This window comes from Brachyhypopomus gauderio, chromosome 10 (genome assembly GCF_052324685.1).
Source record: "Brachyhypopomus gauderio isolate BG-103 chromosome 10, BGAUD_0.2, whole genome shotgun sequence".
Classification (NCBI taxonomy): Eukaryota; Metazoa; Chordata; class Actinopteri; order Gymnotiformes; family Hypopomidae; genus Brachyhypopomus; species Brachyhypopomus gauderio.
In genome coordinates this window covers 3823847-3839316 of record NC_135220.1, presented here as the reverse complement: position 1 = coordinate 3839316, position 15470 = coordinate 3823847, and the positions used below count along the sequence as shown (strand labels likewise).

Genomic DNA, 15470 nt, shown 5'->3' with positions numbered 1-15470 from the left:
GTCAACTGGTACAAAGACAAGACGTATATAGACAAACAAATGACCCTCAGATGAGACGGATCGCGGGCCCTGCCCACCTGAGGGACGAACACAACGCAACAACAACAACAACAACAACAGGACAGCTGTCGCTGTGGACGGGGGCGACTGGCAGGGGGCCCTCCGCAACTTGACAGCTTAAGTGCAATAATTCAGGGAAAAGTTGTAAAATAAAGGTATTTCTCTGCAAAACTATTAGTGCTGTCACTTTATTAAAAGTGCTTAATCATAATAATTCAGGGAAAAGTTGTAAAATAACTGTATTTCTCTGCAGAATGTTTTATATAATTATTTATTGTTTTTCCACTTAATTTAAATTGACCGTTTTTTAGGATTTTTTTTTTTACAGAGTGATCGGATGTTCCTGTGGGGGATGCTGGACCTGGTGTGCCTCCATAAAAACATGGGGGGTGGCAACAAGTGGTGGTTTGCCTCAAGAGGGTCCCATAGCAATGGGATAAAACTGACCATTTGTATTTTAGTTATATCAGTGCGTTTGTGTGGCATGTTTAGTCTCATTTTGCAGCTTGTTGTGTGCTGGGAAAGTTTATGCTAACAGGATAAGTGTTCCATCACTCAATGAGAAGGTTTTTAGACTTCACCCCAAATGTGACAGTCATGTGTGGAAAAGCACTCTGTATGCAAATGTACTCTTTGTCTTTACCAGCAGCCTGATTTCAGTTGGTCAACCAGCTTTGAGATAGCTGGGGGGGGGGGGGGTATAAAAGAAGGGACAGATTTGTGGGTGCAGGGTCTCTTCTTCTTCCTCAGCCTCTGCTTCTTCCTTGAACTGTGAGTTATCCTGCACTGGTCGGTATTTCTGTTTCCATTAGGTGTTTTCCTTGTTACTTGTTTATGATAAACCTCTGACAGAGCAGGCTATTGTTTATAGCAATGAACTTTATAAAGTTGGTTAGGTTTATTCTATAACCTGCACTGAGCTATTTTAGAAGTGAGTTCTTTTAGTTTCTTACCAACTATAATTTGGAGTCAGATATTTTATTAACTTTTATGCATGTGCTTGGTTGTAGGCAAACAGGGTAGTTAAATTTATAACTAAAACCCCTACATAACTGTGGTTAGGTTTATTAATGCTTTGTGTAACCTGAACCTGAATTTCAACTCAAAACTGAATATTGACCCAAAACTGAATTTCGACCCAAACCTGAATTTTAACTTTGATTTGGATTTGGATTTTTTTGGATACCTGACAAAATTTCACAGAATTTTCAGATTCAGGTTCTGGTGATGCTGATAAAGCTGATGCTGATGGTGAACCTGATAAAGCTAGTACGCAGAGCGGGAAAAGTGAGGGAGGACACTACCAGAGGAGGTGCACTGTGAGATAAAATTAATTCTCCCGTTGAACGATTCTGATCTGCAGACCGTGTCATCAGTCCTGGTCCTTAAGAGTACATCCACATCACACGACACAGGAGGAGACGTGTGATACTTGCCATTCTCTGCCTCTCTTGATTGTTCTCTCTCAAAGTGAATCATTTATTTGCCAAGGCCTGTCCCTCAGCAAACCTGATTGGTGGGTATCAAGACAAATTTAATTCCCATAGACCCATTGACAACTGCAAATAATTAATTGAACACAAAAACAAACCAAAACCACCCAACAGGTTTAGTGGTTTTCAGGTACCTTAACACAGTGACATTATTTGCTTCCTGATGTCTGTCTACAAAATGGTAGTGAGCAAATTTGGCCAACAGCTCGCTCACCCCACCCAGACTATTCCTGGCTGGCTGACCACCAAGTTCTTCAAATGGCACAATCACCTACTGGAGGAGAATGCCGTGAAGCTATGCAACATCCAGCCTAATGACGTTGTGTTGGAAGTGGGGCATGGGCCAGGATGGGGTCTGCTATCTGCAGCCGAGCCCCTCACGGGCCCTGAGGGTAAACTGCTCGGAGTGGACTACTCTGAGTACATGCACAGGATGTCCAGGAAGAGGATGCAGGAGCAGATAACCAAGGGAAAAGTGATTCTGCATCACAGTAACGTGACAGCGATGCCCATAGCAGACAACAGTGTGGATAAGGTGTTCCATTGCAACTCCTATTACTACTGGCCTGACCTGAAAGCAGGAACTTCAGAGATACACAGAGTGATGAAACCAGGTAAAGATTTTATTGTGAAAAGTATCTGCTGAAACCAGTCCTAGCAAAACCTCATTTAGAGTTGAAGTTGCAACATTCTCTTAGATTAGAATGCATTTATTTTTTCTGCATACAATGGATTTCTTTCCAAGTGTTTTTTTATTAATCCTTATTGTTGTTTTTGTTTTTATTGTGAGTAGTCATGGTTGATTGAATTATGGTCACATGTCTGTTCTGTACACCCAACTCTATTTATTTCATTCAGACAAAATTATGTGAAATATATAATTGTATTGTTAGTGATTTTTTGCTATATTTTATATTAGAATGATTGTTTCTGTTTATCCTTGTCAGGTGGGCTCATGGTTACGACCCTCAGATATGATACCGTTGTCCTATTTGCATCAAAGGAAATAGTGCTTGGAGAGAACTGGCGTCTAGAGGCCTACATGGAGGCGCTGTGCTCCTCAGGGTTCACACAATTGAGAGTGGAGAAAAGAACACATGGCCACATCACCTTTCATGCAATCTATGCCACAGCAGCAAAGTGAAGCAGGACTGCCTGTCAGGACTCTCCAGAAATGCTGCTGTCTCAGGGAATCAGCTTGATTGACTGTAGCTGCTACCTGCTGTTATCACTGTAGCATTAATTTTGCAGCAAGGTATATACAGCTTTGCATTCGTAGACTTCCTCATATTTGTAATTGTGCATGAAATAGAAATAAACTTGTGCCACATGAATGAACTTGTCAGTAGACATAATATAAATGAAAGAGCAACCTAACTCATACAATACACACACTCTGAACTCCCCAACTGGTTTGTGGAGAGGGACAAATTGGAGCAGGGCTGTGGTGAGTGAGAGAATATGGATGGGGAGGGGTCATGTGGGGGTGTTTATTTGAGCGGAGAGATGTGTTAATGGAGATAGCTGTGGAGGAGGTGTCAGGGCAGCACATTTGGCCTGCAGAAGACGAAGACGGACTCTGGGTTGTCTGCGCAGGGGGAAGGGCAGGAGAGACCAAACCTATTAAAAGAAAGTGAACAATCTGTCCCACCAAGTAATGGAAGCTAAGTCCATCTCCCCATAGATGTTCTGGTGAAAGGTGAGAAACATGTGTGTGGCGCTGGAGGAAGGACGAGACACAAGTCCAGTTCTCAGACACAAACAATACATTTAATTACACAAATAAGCGCAGACAGCGCACGTAGACTGGGTACACAAAACAGGCACGTGTATGACTCTAATAAAGACGAGCACGGGACACTGCGCGAACACACACTAAATAGACAGACCACATAATCCCCTAGTGATGACGAGACGAGCCACAGGAGAAACTGATTAACACGCTCGGACACAACCACACCCACGGAGATACACAGACGCAGACGACTAGACATAGACGACATAAACACACGCCCAAAGGGGAGGGGTCAGGGGCTGTACCGTAACATGTACGTGTTGGCAGACAGAAGGATGGACTCAATGCAACAATAAAGTGTTGTTCGAAAACGCCTTTACTGATGTATGATAGGACATAAAATAAATGACACAAACAAACTAAGGTGGAACGTAAAGTACAGTAATCCCTCGTTTATCGGGGGAGATACGTTCCAGAACCACCCGCGATAACCGAAAATCCGCGAAGTAGAAACATTATAATTATTAAGTATTTATACACTATATTAAAGCTTTATAAACCCTCCCCACATTTTACCCTACTAATAAACCCATTCCCTTAACCCTAGAACACTAACGTTAAAATTAGTAACATCACTAACGTTGGGTATATTTTACCCGGTATAAACTTCCAGATAAAATGTAGTTTTCATCAGTTGATTTTAAAAGTACAACAATGTATGACACATTTTGGAACACTTCTTTAATTTTACAACATACATCATCACTTTAAAAAGGTACACACACGCAAGCACGCACACGCGCACACACCCAGCCACACCCACGGACGTACATATAAAGACATGGCACGCCTGAAGGGAGGGGTTTGGGGGTGTAGCGTGACATCAACAGGCACGGACGTAATTTGGGGGGGGACTTTTTTTTCAAAAGTCCCCCCCAGTTTTTATGGTTAAAACCAAATATTTAAATAGCGACGATCCATGCCCCCCCCCCCCCCCCCACTTTTTATTACAAAATTACATCCATGTCAACAGGTATATTTCATAACATATTTCATAACAGATTATATGTCATAACAAAAAATAATGCTGCTGGGAACTTGGTCTTTAGTCCCCCTATTTCTGGGACATGATGTGAGTGTCAGGAATAGCACATAAGTACTCCCTCCAGGCTATTAGCCAGGCACCCGACTCTCATTTCTCTCTACCACTCCGCAACTACATAAGGCGAAAGTAACACTTCCGGATTGCGAAGTATTGCCGCCTCGTGCTGTAAACCGAGCTCTTAATTCCACAGGCTGCCCGTGTACTGACCTCCGTTTTCCTCGTAGACCTCGTCCTCAGTCTAGCCCTTCTGTGCCTCTCGGACTCTCCCGTTGTGACCCTTGACCGGCTCGACCCCCCGCCTCACACTTCCATGCGCAAGCCGTTGTGTACATCTCTCATTGCTCGCCTATAGCAAATGTCATATGTTCAATAAAAGGGATTTTACTCCGCAGTTGGATCCTCTCTACCTGGTTGTTTCGTTACAGTGAGCTCTGTGTGGTAACATCATGTAAACTCCACCCATAAATTATGTTACCCTCTATGACTAACGCTGGGTGAAAATCACCCAAACGCCTCTTGAAGATACCACAGATGTGAGGAGGGACTCAACCACACCATTAACACATCAGTGCCCTGAAGCTTCCCAAATCCCATGCAACTCAAGACAGCAGCAACACAATGAAAATCTCATGACAAAAATTGCATGGGTGAAAATCACCCGGTGTTAGCGTTCTAGGGTTAATAACCTGTTAGGCAGGTGGTGCGCACGCGCACACACTGCTTGATGTTTAGACAAAAGGGACCCAAATGCCAAACCATAAACAAACAGAAAAAACAAAGAACTGAAACCTCCGCCAAAAGGAGTGCGGGAAAAGAGAAAAAGAAAAACCCTACAGTTAAATATAATGAAGGGCAAAACACGGTAAACTGAGAAATGACGCGGAGGGGACTTGACGCGCGGTAAGTACAGAATACAAGGGAAACTAATTAGAATCACAACTGAAAGACGCGGAAATACTTCAACGCGAAAAACGAGAAGGAGAGAGAGAGGTAAGTGAAACAAAAATTCGTCAGGGAAAAACCCGACTATCTGACCAACAACGGTGATATAAAACTCTACCTGAAAGGAAACAAAAACCGGACAGGGACAAATACAGCGGGAGGAAAACTTGAGATGGGCCAAACGGCGCAGGAGATAAACTCGAAGAGACAGGTGATAGCGAAGAGAAAAAACACTGGAGAACATGAATCGGAGAGTGAAACCCACGATACCGGCTGGCCGCATGAAAGATCAAACAACTCAGCAAAGACGAGTCGCAGTCGGCCTCCGAAATCCAGCTGCGGCTCATCTTTGCTGATTGCGAGTTGTGGAATGCGAACGCCTTCTGGTATTCATGGCATGTGTAGAGGAGGGACCTGCCCTGACCGAAGACCGCGAGCGCCCCCTGGTGGTCATGGGCGGGGCATCGCTGGGGCCTGCCCTGACAGAGGCCCCCCACCTAGGCCCGCGACCCCGCAGGCCAAGAGCGACAGCCCGGTCACGACGGAAATCCCGGATCAAGTCAGGGCACAGAACGCGCGAAGCCGGAACCCAGCTGCAATACTCCGGCCCGTAGCCCTCCCAGTCTACCAGGAACTGCTCCCGACCCCGAACCCTACGCACGTCAAGGAGACGCCTGACGGTGTAGACCGGACCTCCCCCGACAATGCGCGGAGCCGGGGGCGCCGGAGCCCGAGGCAGAGCGCACAGAACCGGCCGCAGCTTGGACACGTGGAAAACAGTATGGACACAAAGGGACGAAGGAAGCTCCAGGCGATAAGCAACGGGGTTGACCCGCCGAACCACCTTGAAGGGCCCCAAGTACCATGGGGCCAGCTTCCGAGTACCCCCTCGACTGGCAGATCCCTGGCGGACAACCAGACCCGCTGACCAGGGCGGAACGAGGGAGCAGGGAGCCTGTGTTTATCGGCCTGGCGACGTTGGGCGTTGGAAGCGGACAACAGGGCCCGACGGGCACCCTTCCAGGCCATCCGGCACCGCCTGACAAGGGCCCGAGCCCCAGGAACCGCGACCTCGTCCTCCTGGTCGGCAAACATAGGGGGAGGGAATCCGTTGAGACATTCGAACGGGGACATCCCCAGGGAGCCACAGAGTGTTGTGGGCGTACTCTGCCCACACAAGGCGATCTGCCCAGGTCGACGGGTTGGCGGAGGCCAGACAACGTAGGGTCTGCTCCAGGTCCTGGTTGACCCTCTCGGTCTGGCCGTTGGACTGGGGATGAAATCCCGAGGAGAGGCTAGCCTTGGCCCCCAGCAGCCCGAGGAAGGATGCCCAGAAACGGCTGGTGAATTGGGGCCCTCGGTCGGAGACCACGTCGACCGAGAACCCATGAGCCCTAACAACGTGCCTCAAGAACAATAGCGCTGTCTCTTTGGCGGAAGGCAGCTTGGGCAATGCCACGAACTTAGCCGTCTTGGAAAACCGGTCTACCATTACCAGGATGGCAGTGTTGCCACATGAGGCCGGTAAACCGGTTACGAAATCCATGGAGATGTGAGACCATGGTCGCGAGGGCACCGGAAGGGGGTGCAAGAGACCTAAGGGTTTGGACCTGGAGGCCTTGCTGCTGGTACATACGGCGCATGCGGCCACGAAGCCCTCAATGTCCTTGCCCATGCTGGGCCACCAGAACCTTCTGCGAATGAGTTTGGTGGTCCGCCGAGACCCTGGATGCGCAGCAAACAACGACGCGTGACCCCATTGCATGACCCCATTCCTTTGGCCTGAAGGAACGTACAACTGCCCAGGCGGACCACCCCCAGGGTCGGGCTCAGCCACGAGGGCCCGTTTAATGGCGGCCTCGATATCCCACTGAATGGGAGCCAAGATTTTAGTGGCCGGTAACACCGCACCTGGGGCAGCCGAACCGGCCTGCGGCTCCCACTGGCGAGACAGAGCATCGGGCTTGGCATTCTTAGAACCAGGGCGGTAGGACAGGACAAAATCAAACCTGCTAAAAAACAGGGCCCACCTAGCCTGTCTGGGGTTTAACCGTTTGGCCTGTTGGCCAGATTTTTATGGTCCGTCCACACAAAGGAACGGATGTTTGGCCCCCTCCAACCAATGCCGCCATTCCTCCAGGGCGGTTTTAACTGCCAGCAACTCCTTGTCCCCAACGTCATAGTTACGCTCGGCGGGTGTCAAACGGTGTGAGTAAAACGCACAGGGACGGAGTTTAGGAGGCGTCCCTGTCCTCTGGGACAACACTGCCCTGACCCCTTCGTCTGAGGCGTCGACCTCCACGGTGAAAGGGAGCTCTGGGTCGGGCGTGGCGAGAACTGGGGCAGCCACGAAACGCGCTTTAAGGGCGTCGAAGGCCACCTGGGCCTCAGGGGTCCAGGCAAACGGCCCCGGGGATTTTTTGGTCAGGGTGGTGAGAGGAGCGGCGACTTTGCTGTAGTCTTTGATGAAACGACGATAGAAATTGGCGAACCCTAGAAACCGTTGCACTTGGCGAAGCGTTGTGGGTACAGGCCACTGAGCTACGGCCTTAGTTTTAGCGGGGTCCATAGCAAGCCTGTTATGCGAGACGATAAAACCCAGAAAGGGCACCTCAGTGGCGTGGAAGACCGACTTTTCTAGCTTAACATAGAGGTGGTTCTCCAGCAACAGCTGGAGAACCCGACGGACGTGCTTGACATGCTCGTGCTGTGAGTGACTGTATATTAATATGTCGTCGAGGTAGACGTACACATATCGGTCCAGAGCCTCTCGCAGAACGTCGTTAATGAGCCTTTGGAAGACAGCGGGGGCGTTCATGAGACCAAATGGCATGACTAGGTACTCGTAGTGACCAGACGGGGTGATGAAAGCTGTCTTCCACTCGTCCCCCTCCCTAACCCGAACCAGGTTGTATGCGCTCCGGAGGTCCAGTTTGGTAAAGACCTTGGCCTGCTGAAGGGACTCGAAGGCAGTGGCCATGAGAGGCAGCGGGTGGCGATCTTTCACGGTGATTTTATTCAGGCCCCTGTAGTCGATACACGGCCTTAAACCCCCGTCCTTCTTGCCCACAAAGAAAAACCCTGCACCAGCCAGGGACGTAGATGGCCGAATGAGACCGGTCGCCAAGGCTTCCTGGATATACAGGTCCATGGCTTTACGTTCGGGTCTAGCGAGAGAGAACAACCTACCCCGGGGAGGACTGGTACCAGGTAGCACGTCGATGGCTATGTCATAGGACCTGTGAGGAGGAAGGACGCTAGCCTGTTTCTTACTGAACACCTGTTTAAGGTTGTGGTAGACAGAGGGAACCCGACTGAGGTTAACGGATTCAGGGGGCCCATCGGGAAAACCGGCTTTATGAGCGAGGAGACAGGACTGTTTACACATAGAACCCCACTGGCTAACCGTCAGGTTAAGCCAGTCTATTTTGGGGTTGTGACGCTGGAGCCACGGAAGCCCAAGGATAAGCGGAGTTTTGGGGGCACTGATGACGTACAGGATAAGGTGCTCAACGTGTTCTCCTACTGACAGTTTAACGGGTATAGTTTGGTTGGCGACCTCCCCCGAGGATAGCGACCTGCCGTCTACGGCAGTAACAGATAATGGCGTATGAAGAGCGAGCAACAGCACCCCAAGGTCCTTAACTAACGTGGCGTCTATAAAGTTACTCCTGAGTCAACGAAAGCCAGCTGTCGATGCTCGGTGGCGCCCCGCCATGACAGGGTTGTGTGAAGGCTCAGACCAGTGTATTGAGGAGAACCCGAGAGCTCAACCCCCCCAGTGTATTGAGGAGAACCCCCCCCAGCTCAACAACTTTCACTCGCCTATACTTTCACTTTAGGCTAAAGTATCGACATTTTTGCGCCTAAGCGTTGCGTTTTGTGTGCGATCCGGTGACATTGTTGGCCTCAGTGACCCCTTGTCTCATGCCGCTGTTTGCATTCCGGCATCGTTTGATTTACAAATTAACAGTGTTGCGAACAGTGATGTCAGTAACGCGTTACTTACTTAATTTTATTTTGCTTAGTAACGCGTTACTCTAATCTTACCACTTTTTTCGGTAACGAGTAATATAACGCGCTACTATTTCCAGTCCAGTAATCAGATTAAAGTTACTTATCCAAATAACTGTGCATTACTATTTTTATTGTCCCTAGTAAAAATATATATTTTTGCTTTCTTCTTGGTCAGTTCTACTTTTGCGTCTGACCGTAGCGCTCGACTCCGCACGCTGCGCGCGCCCCTGTGAGAGCGCAAGCGCGTTTTACAAGTCATTTTTTGCAGTGTCCTCCCGTAACGATATGTGGTAGGTAGTATAAAGAAACACCCCTCAAAAACAGGGGAAGGAACATTTACCTGAAGAATTTTAATGTTGCACTGTGTTCCACGTTTGAAAAGTGCTGGAATTTTGACTAACATCGCCTACTTTAAAATGCTTAAAATTGTAATGGTATTTCATTTCACAAGCTGTCTGACTGAACAGGGGTGGGTTTCCCGAAACGTTCGTTGCGCTAAGTACTTCTTAACCTCGTACGTTTTATACGAGGTTACGAAGTACTTGGCGCTACGAACGTTTAGGGAAACTACAAATAATACCGCGCAGCTACACAAACGTAATGTCAGGAGAGTCTTGCCCTTTAAGTGACACTGGGGGGCGCCAGGGTTGCGCTATCAATAAAGTTTCCCTCCTCGGGATTTTTGGATTAAGCAGTTTCTGCCTCGGTTACCGAACCTGCTTCAATACATTGTTACTGTTAAAAATGCACTTCCAATAAAGTGAGTATTGGAAAATTTTATTTTGCTGCTGAATGTAACTACTAAAGTAACTTGTAATCTAACGTAGTTACTTTTAAAATCAAGTAATATGTAACGTAACTAAGTTACTTTTAAAAGGAGTAATCAGTAATCAGTAATCGGATTACTTTCTCAAGGTAACTTAGCCATCACTGGTTGCGAATAACACCGTAAAAAATAACGGCGTTAGGTAACGGCGTCATTTTGTCTGTAACAGGATAATATAATTAGTTACTTTTCCTGTCGTTACAACGCCGTTTACGTTACTGGTCATTAAAAGCGGTGCGTTACTATATATTGATATACTAACAGTAATGCGAGCGGACCGCTGCCCAGACTAGTGAGGAGTAACAGATCTCGATAGGTCACAGTTGTACACCTGTTTAACTTAATAATTCAGTAAGCGATTGGCTAAGGCAGCGTTATGATAGCCAATCAGAGCCAGTGTTTTTACACGCGCGCCGAAGCACGCGAGTGAAACGACACAAACGGAGAAGAGACCGAAATGGCGTCAGGTGCAAGCCGAAGAAAATTTAGCATTTTCAAGGCGATATAAACATTATTTAAGAAAATACTTGAAGTTCCTGAATGTCTACCAGACTGGGTATTTGATTTATTTAATTAAGAATAGAGGTTTTATTGTTGTTTACTTCTGTTGTGAACAAACCAGTTGTCTCAGGTTGAGAGAATTTAATTTAATTTGATAGATGCAAATGCACTTTTTTTTTTTTTTTTTTACTTTACAAAGATTTGGGATTTTAAAGGATTTTATCCTGCACTGGTCTGTGGATGTGCAATAAATATCAAAAGTTAAACACCTTTCTGATCTACTCATTTCAACTGACTGTAAAAACTGCTTTTTCAAAAACATCCTTATTCATTGGCATATAACCTTTTTTTAACTGTAACGCAAATAGTTACTTTCCCTGGTAACGAGTTACTTTTATTATAGAGTAATTCAGTTACTAACTCAGTAACTTTTTTGAACAAGTAGTGAGTAACTATAATTACTTTTTTAAAGTAACATTCCCAACACTGCAAATTAAGCACTGGGGGTGGCAACAAGTGGTGGTTTACCTCAAGAGGTTCTCATAGCAATGGGATAAAACTGACCATTTGTATTTTAGTTATATCAGTGTTTGTGTGGCATGTTTAGTCTCATTTTGCAGTTTATTATGTGCTGGTAAAGTTTATGCTAACAGAATAAAAGTTCAATCACTCAATGAGAAGGTTTTTAGACTTCACCCCAAATGTGACAGTCCTGTGTGGAAAAGCACTCTGTATGCAAATGTACTCTTTGTCTTTACCAGCAGCCTGATTCCCATTGGTTAACCTGGTTTTTGTAACTGCTGTCCCTTTGAGATGCATGTTGGTGTGTGTGTGTGTGTGTGTGTGTGTGTGTGGGGGGGGGGGGGGGTGTATAAAAGGGAGAGGTTTGTGGGTGCAGGGTCTCTTCTTCTTCCTCAGCCTCTGCTTCTTCCTTGAACTGTGAGGCATCCTGCACTGGTCAGTATTTCTGTTTCCATTAGGTGTTTTCCTTGTTACTTGTTTATGATAAACCTCTGACAGAGCAGGCTATTGTTTATAGCAATGAACTTTATAAAGTTGGTTAGGTTTATTCTATAACCTGCACTGAGCTATTTCAGAAGTGAGTTCTTTTAGTTTCTTACCAACTATAATTTGGAGTCAGATTTTTTATTAAGTTTTATGCATGTCAATCCTTCTTCTGCACCTATTTCGGTCCTTGGTGGTAGGCAAACAGGGTAGTTAAAATCACAACTATAACCCCTACATAACTGTGGTTAGGTTTATTAATGCTTTGTGTAATGAGACAACACAAATATCAACCTGAACCTGAATTTTAACTCAAAACTGAATATTGACTCAAAACTGAATTTTGACCCAAACCTGAATTTTAACTTTGATTTGGATTTGGATTTTTTTGGATACCTGACATAATTTCACAGACTTTGTTTCAAGAAAGAATTGTTTCAGGTTCAGGTTCTGGTGATGCTGAAATATACCATAGCTCCATACACAACTGGGGAAAAAAATTAAACCTGATAAAGCTAGTATGCAGAGCGGGAAAAGTGAGGGAGGACACTACCAGAGGAGGTGCACTGTGAGATAAAATAAATTCTCCCGTTGAACGATTCTGATCTGCGGGTGTCATCAGTCCTAGACCTGTTGACAACTGCAAATAATTGAACACGAAAACAAACCAAAACAACCCCACAACTGTGCTTTTCAGGTGAAATTATTGGCTTCCTGATGTCTGTCTGCAAAATACTAGTGAGCAAATTTGGCCAACAACTCGCTCACCCCACCCAGTCTATTCCTGGCTGGCTGGCCACCAAGTTCTTCAAATGGCACAATCACCTACTGGAGGAGAATGCAGTGAAGCTATGCAACATCCAGCCTAATGATGTTGTGTTGGAAGTGGGGCATGGGCCAGGCTGGGGTCTGCTATCTGCAGCCGAGCTCCTCACGGGCCCTGAGGGTAAACTGCTCGGAGTGGACTACTCTGAGTACATGCACAGGATGTCCAGGAAGAGGATGCAGGAGCAGATAACCAAGGGAAAAGTGATTCTGCATCGTAGTAACGTGGCAGCGATGCCCATAGCAGACAACAGTGTGGATAAGGTGTTCCACTGCAACTCCTATTACTTCTGGCCTGACCTGAAAGCAGGAACTTCAGAGATACACAGAGTGATGAGTCCAGGTAAAGATTTTAGTTTGGAATGTATCTGCTGAAACCATTAATAGCAAAACCTCATTTAAAGTTGAAGTTACAACATTATCTAAGATTTTAATGCATTTATTTTCTCTGCATATAATGGATTTCTTTCTGATTGTTTTATTATTCATCTTTATTGTTGTTTATGTTTTTATTGTGAGTAGTCATGGTTGATTGAATCATGGTCACATGTCTGTTCTGTACACCCAACTCTATTTATTTCATTTTGATGCTAGACAAAATTATGTGAAATATATAATTGTATTGTTGGTGATTTTTTGCTATATTTTATATTAGAATGATTGTTTCTGTTTATCCTTGTCAGGTGGGCTCATGGTTACGACCCTCAGATATGATAGCGTTGTCCTATTTGCATCAAAGAAAATATTGCTTGGAGAGAACTGGCGTCTAGAGGCCTACATGGAGGCGCTGTGCTCCTCAGGGTTCACACAGTTGAGAGTGGAGAAAAGAACACATGGCCACATCACCTTTCAGGCAGTCTATGCCACAGCAGCAAAGTGAAGCAGGACTGCCTGTCAGGACTCTCCAGAAATGCTGCTGTCTCAGGGAATCAGCTTGATTGGCTGTAGCTGCTACTTGCTGTTATCACTGTAGCATTAATTTTGCAGCAAGGTATATACAGCTTTGCATTCGTAGACTTCCTCATATTTGTAATTGTGCATGAAATAGAAATAAACTTGTGCCATATGAATGAACTTGTCAGTAGACATAATATAAATGAAAGAGCAACCTAACACATACAATACACACACTCTGAACTCCCCAACTGGTTTGTGGAGAGGGACAAATTGGAGCAGGGCTGTGGTGAGTGAGAGAATATGGATGGGGAGGGGTCATGTGGGGGTGTTTATTTGAGCGGAGAGATGTGTTAATGGAGATAGCTGTGGAGGAGGTGTCAGGGCAGCACATTTGGCCTGCAGAAGACGAAGACGGACTCTGGGTTGTCTGCGCAGGGGGAAGGGCAGGAGAGACCAAACCTATTAAAAGAAAGTGAACAATCTGTCCCACCAAGTAATGGAAGCTAAGTCCATCTCCCCATAGATGTTCTGGTGAAAGGTGAGAAACATGTACGTGTTGGCAGACAGAAGGATGGACTCAATGCAACAATAAAGTGATGTTCGAAAATGCCTTTACTGGTGTATGATAGGACATAAAATAAATGACACAAACAAACTAAGGTGGAACATAAAGAAGTACAGTAATCCCTCGTTTATCGGGGGAGATACGTTCCAGAACCACCCGCGATAACTGAAAATCCGCGAAGTAGAAACATTATAATTATTAAGTATATACACTATATTAAAGCTTTATAAACCCTCCCCACATTTTATGCTACATAAACCTTTCCCATTCCCTTAACCCTAGAACACTAATGTTAAAATTAGTAACATCACTAACGTTGGGTATATTTTACCCGGTATAAACTTCCAGATAAAATGTAGTTTTCATCAAATTATTTTAAAAGTACAACAATGTATGACACATTTTAGAACACTTATTTAATTTTACAACATACATCATCACTTAACATGGATGACCCTATAAAAAAGCAGAAAAACTATTGGAAAATCAGGTAACTTAACTGTAACGGGTGCGAGGGAGTCGAGGATGCGAAGACAAGGTGCGTTCACAAGGTTATGTTTATTGAGTTTGACGCTCGAAACAACAGTCAAGAAGGCTTGAACACATTACACGCTCACGGCGTGCTTAAACAACAGTTTAACGCTCAACAGGTTTTCACATTAAATATGAGCACCAAATGACACAAACAAACAAACTATATACACGTAGCCTAACAAGCACCGCGTGAAACACATTAGACTAATGAGACAAATGAACACACGCACATGCACGCACACACACACACACACACACACACACACACACACACACACACACCCAGCCACACCCATGGACATACATATAAAGACCTAAAAATAGACTACTACATACTGGATACTGCATACTGGACTCAGTATATACTGGATACTGCATACTGGTCCTCGTAGTAGTATGCAGTACAGTTTCCAGTATGCGACAAAAGCAAAGCATACTACGGGGTCACGTGAACGTAGCGTTGCATGATGGGATGCAGTACACCACGAAGATAGCTCTGTTTGCGTACTGGAATATTTTGCGGAAGTAGTAGGTCATCCGGGTATGTTTCACGTACTGGAATTTTTCATTTTGGTCACACACTGCATACGGCATACTGATTTGGGGCTCGATCAGTACGCCAGTAGTATGTAGTAGGCTATTTCGAACACAGCCATGGACTACAACACACGCCCGAAGGGAGGGGTTCGGGGCTGTAGCGTGACATTAACAGGTCAAATGTGACAGTCCTGTGTGGAAAAGCACTCTGTATGCAAATGTACTCTTTGTCTTTACCAGCAGCCTGATTCCCATTGGTTAACCTGGTTTTTGTGACTGCTGTCCCTTTGAGATGCATGTTGATGTGTGTGTGTGTGTGTGTGTGTGTGTGTGTGTGTGTGTGTGTGTGTGTGTGTGTGTGTGTGTGTGTGTGTGTGTGTGTGTGTGTGGGAGGGGGGGGTATAAAAGGGAGAGGTTTGTGGGTGCAG

At 45.7% G+C, this 15470-nt stretch overlaps 2 protein-coding genes across 2 annotated transcripts; both read left to right on the top strand.

Annotated features, from left to right (window-relative positions):
- The first annotated feature begins 1429 nt into the window (after positions 1–1429).
- On the top strand, positions 1430–2849 carry LOC143526243 (demethylmenaquinone methyltransferase-like). Its single transcript, XM_077020889.1, has 2 exons — positions 1430–2167; positions 2501–2849. The coding sequence occupies exons 1-2, from the start codon at positions 1717–1719 to the stop codon at positions 2695–2697; spliced, it is 648 nt and encodes a 215-aa protein (XP_076877004.1). The 5' UTR covers positions 1430–1716; the 3' UTR covers positions 2698–2849.
- Positions 2850–11597: 8748 nt separating this feature from the next.
- Positions 11598–13541, top strand: LOC143526242 (putative methyltransferase YdaC). Its single transcript, XM_077020888.1, has 3 exons — positions 11598–11636; positions 12382–12852; positions 13193–13541. Exons 2-3 carry the CDS (start codon positions 12402–12404, stop codon positions 13387–13389), a joined length of 648 nt encoding a protein of 215 aa, XP_076877003.1. The 5' UTR covers positions 11598–11636; positions 12382–12401; the 3' UTR covers positions 13390–13541.
- The last annotated feature ends 1929 nt before the right edge of the window (positions 13542–15470 follow it).

Excerpts from the sequence above, each read along its gene's own strand:
- LOC143526243 (XM_077020889.1), top strand. The coding sequence starts at position 1,717 with ATGTCTGTCTACAAAATGGTAGTGAGCAAATTTGGCCAACAGCTCGCT. Across the intron at positions 2,168-2,500 it reads ACACAGAGTGATGAAACCAG|GTGGGCTCATGGTTACGACC; the intron begins GTAAAGATTTTA and ends TATCCTTGTCAG.
- LOC143526242 (XM_077020888.1), top strand. The coding sequence starts at position 12,402 with ATGTCTGTCTGCAAAATACTAGTGAGCAAATTTGGCCAACAACTCGCT. Across the intron at positions 12,853-13,192 it reads ACACAGAGTGATGAGTCCAG|GTGGGCTCATGGTTACGACC; the intron begins GTAAAGATTTTA and ends TATCCTTGTCAG.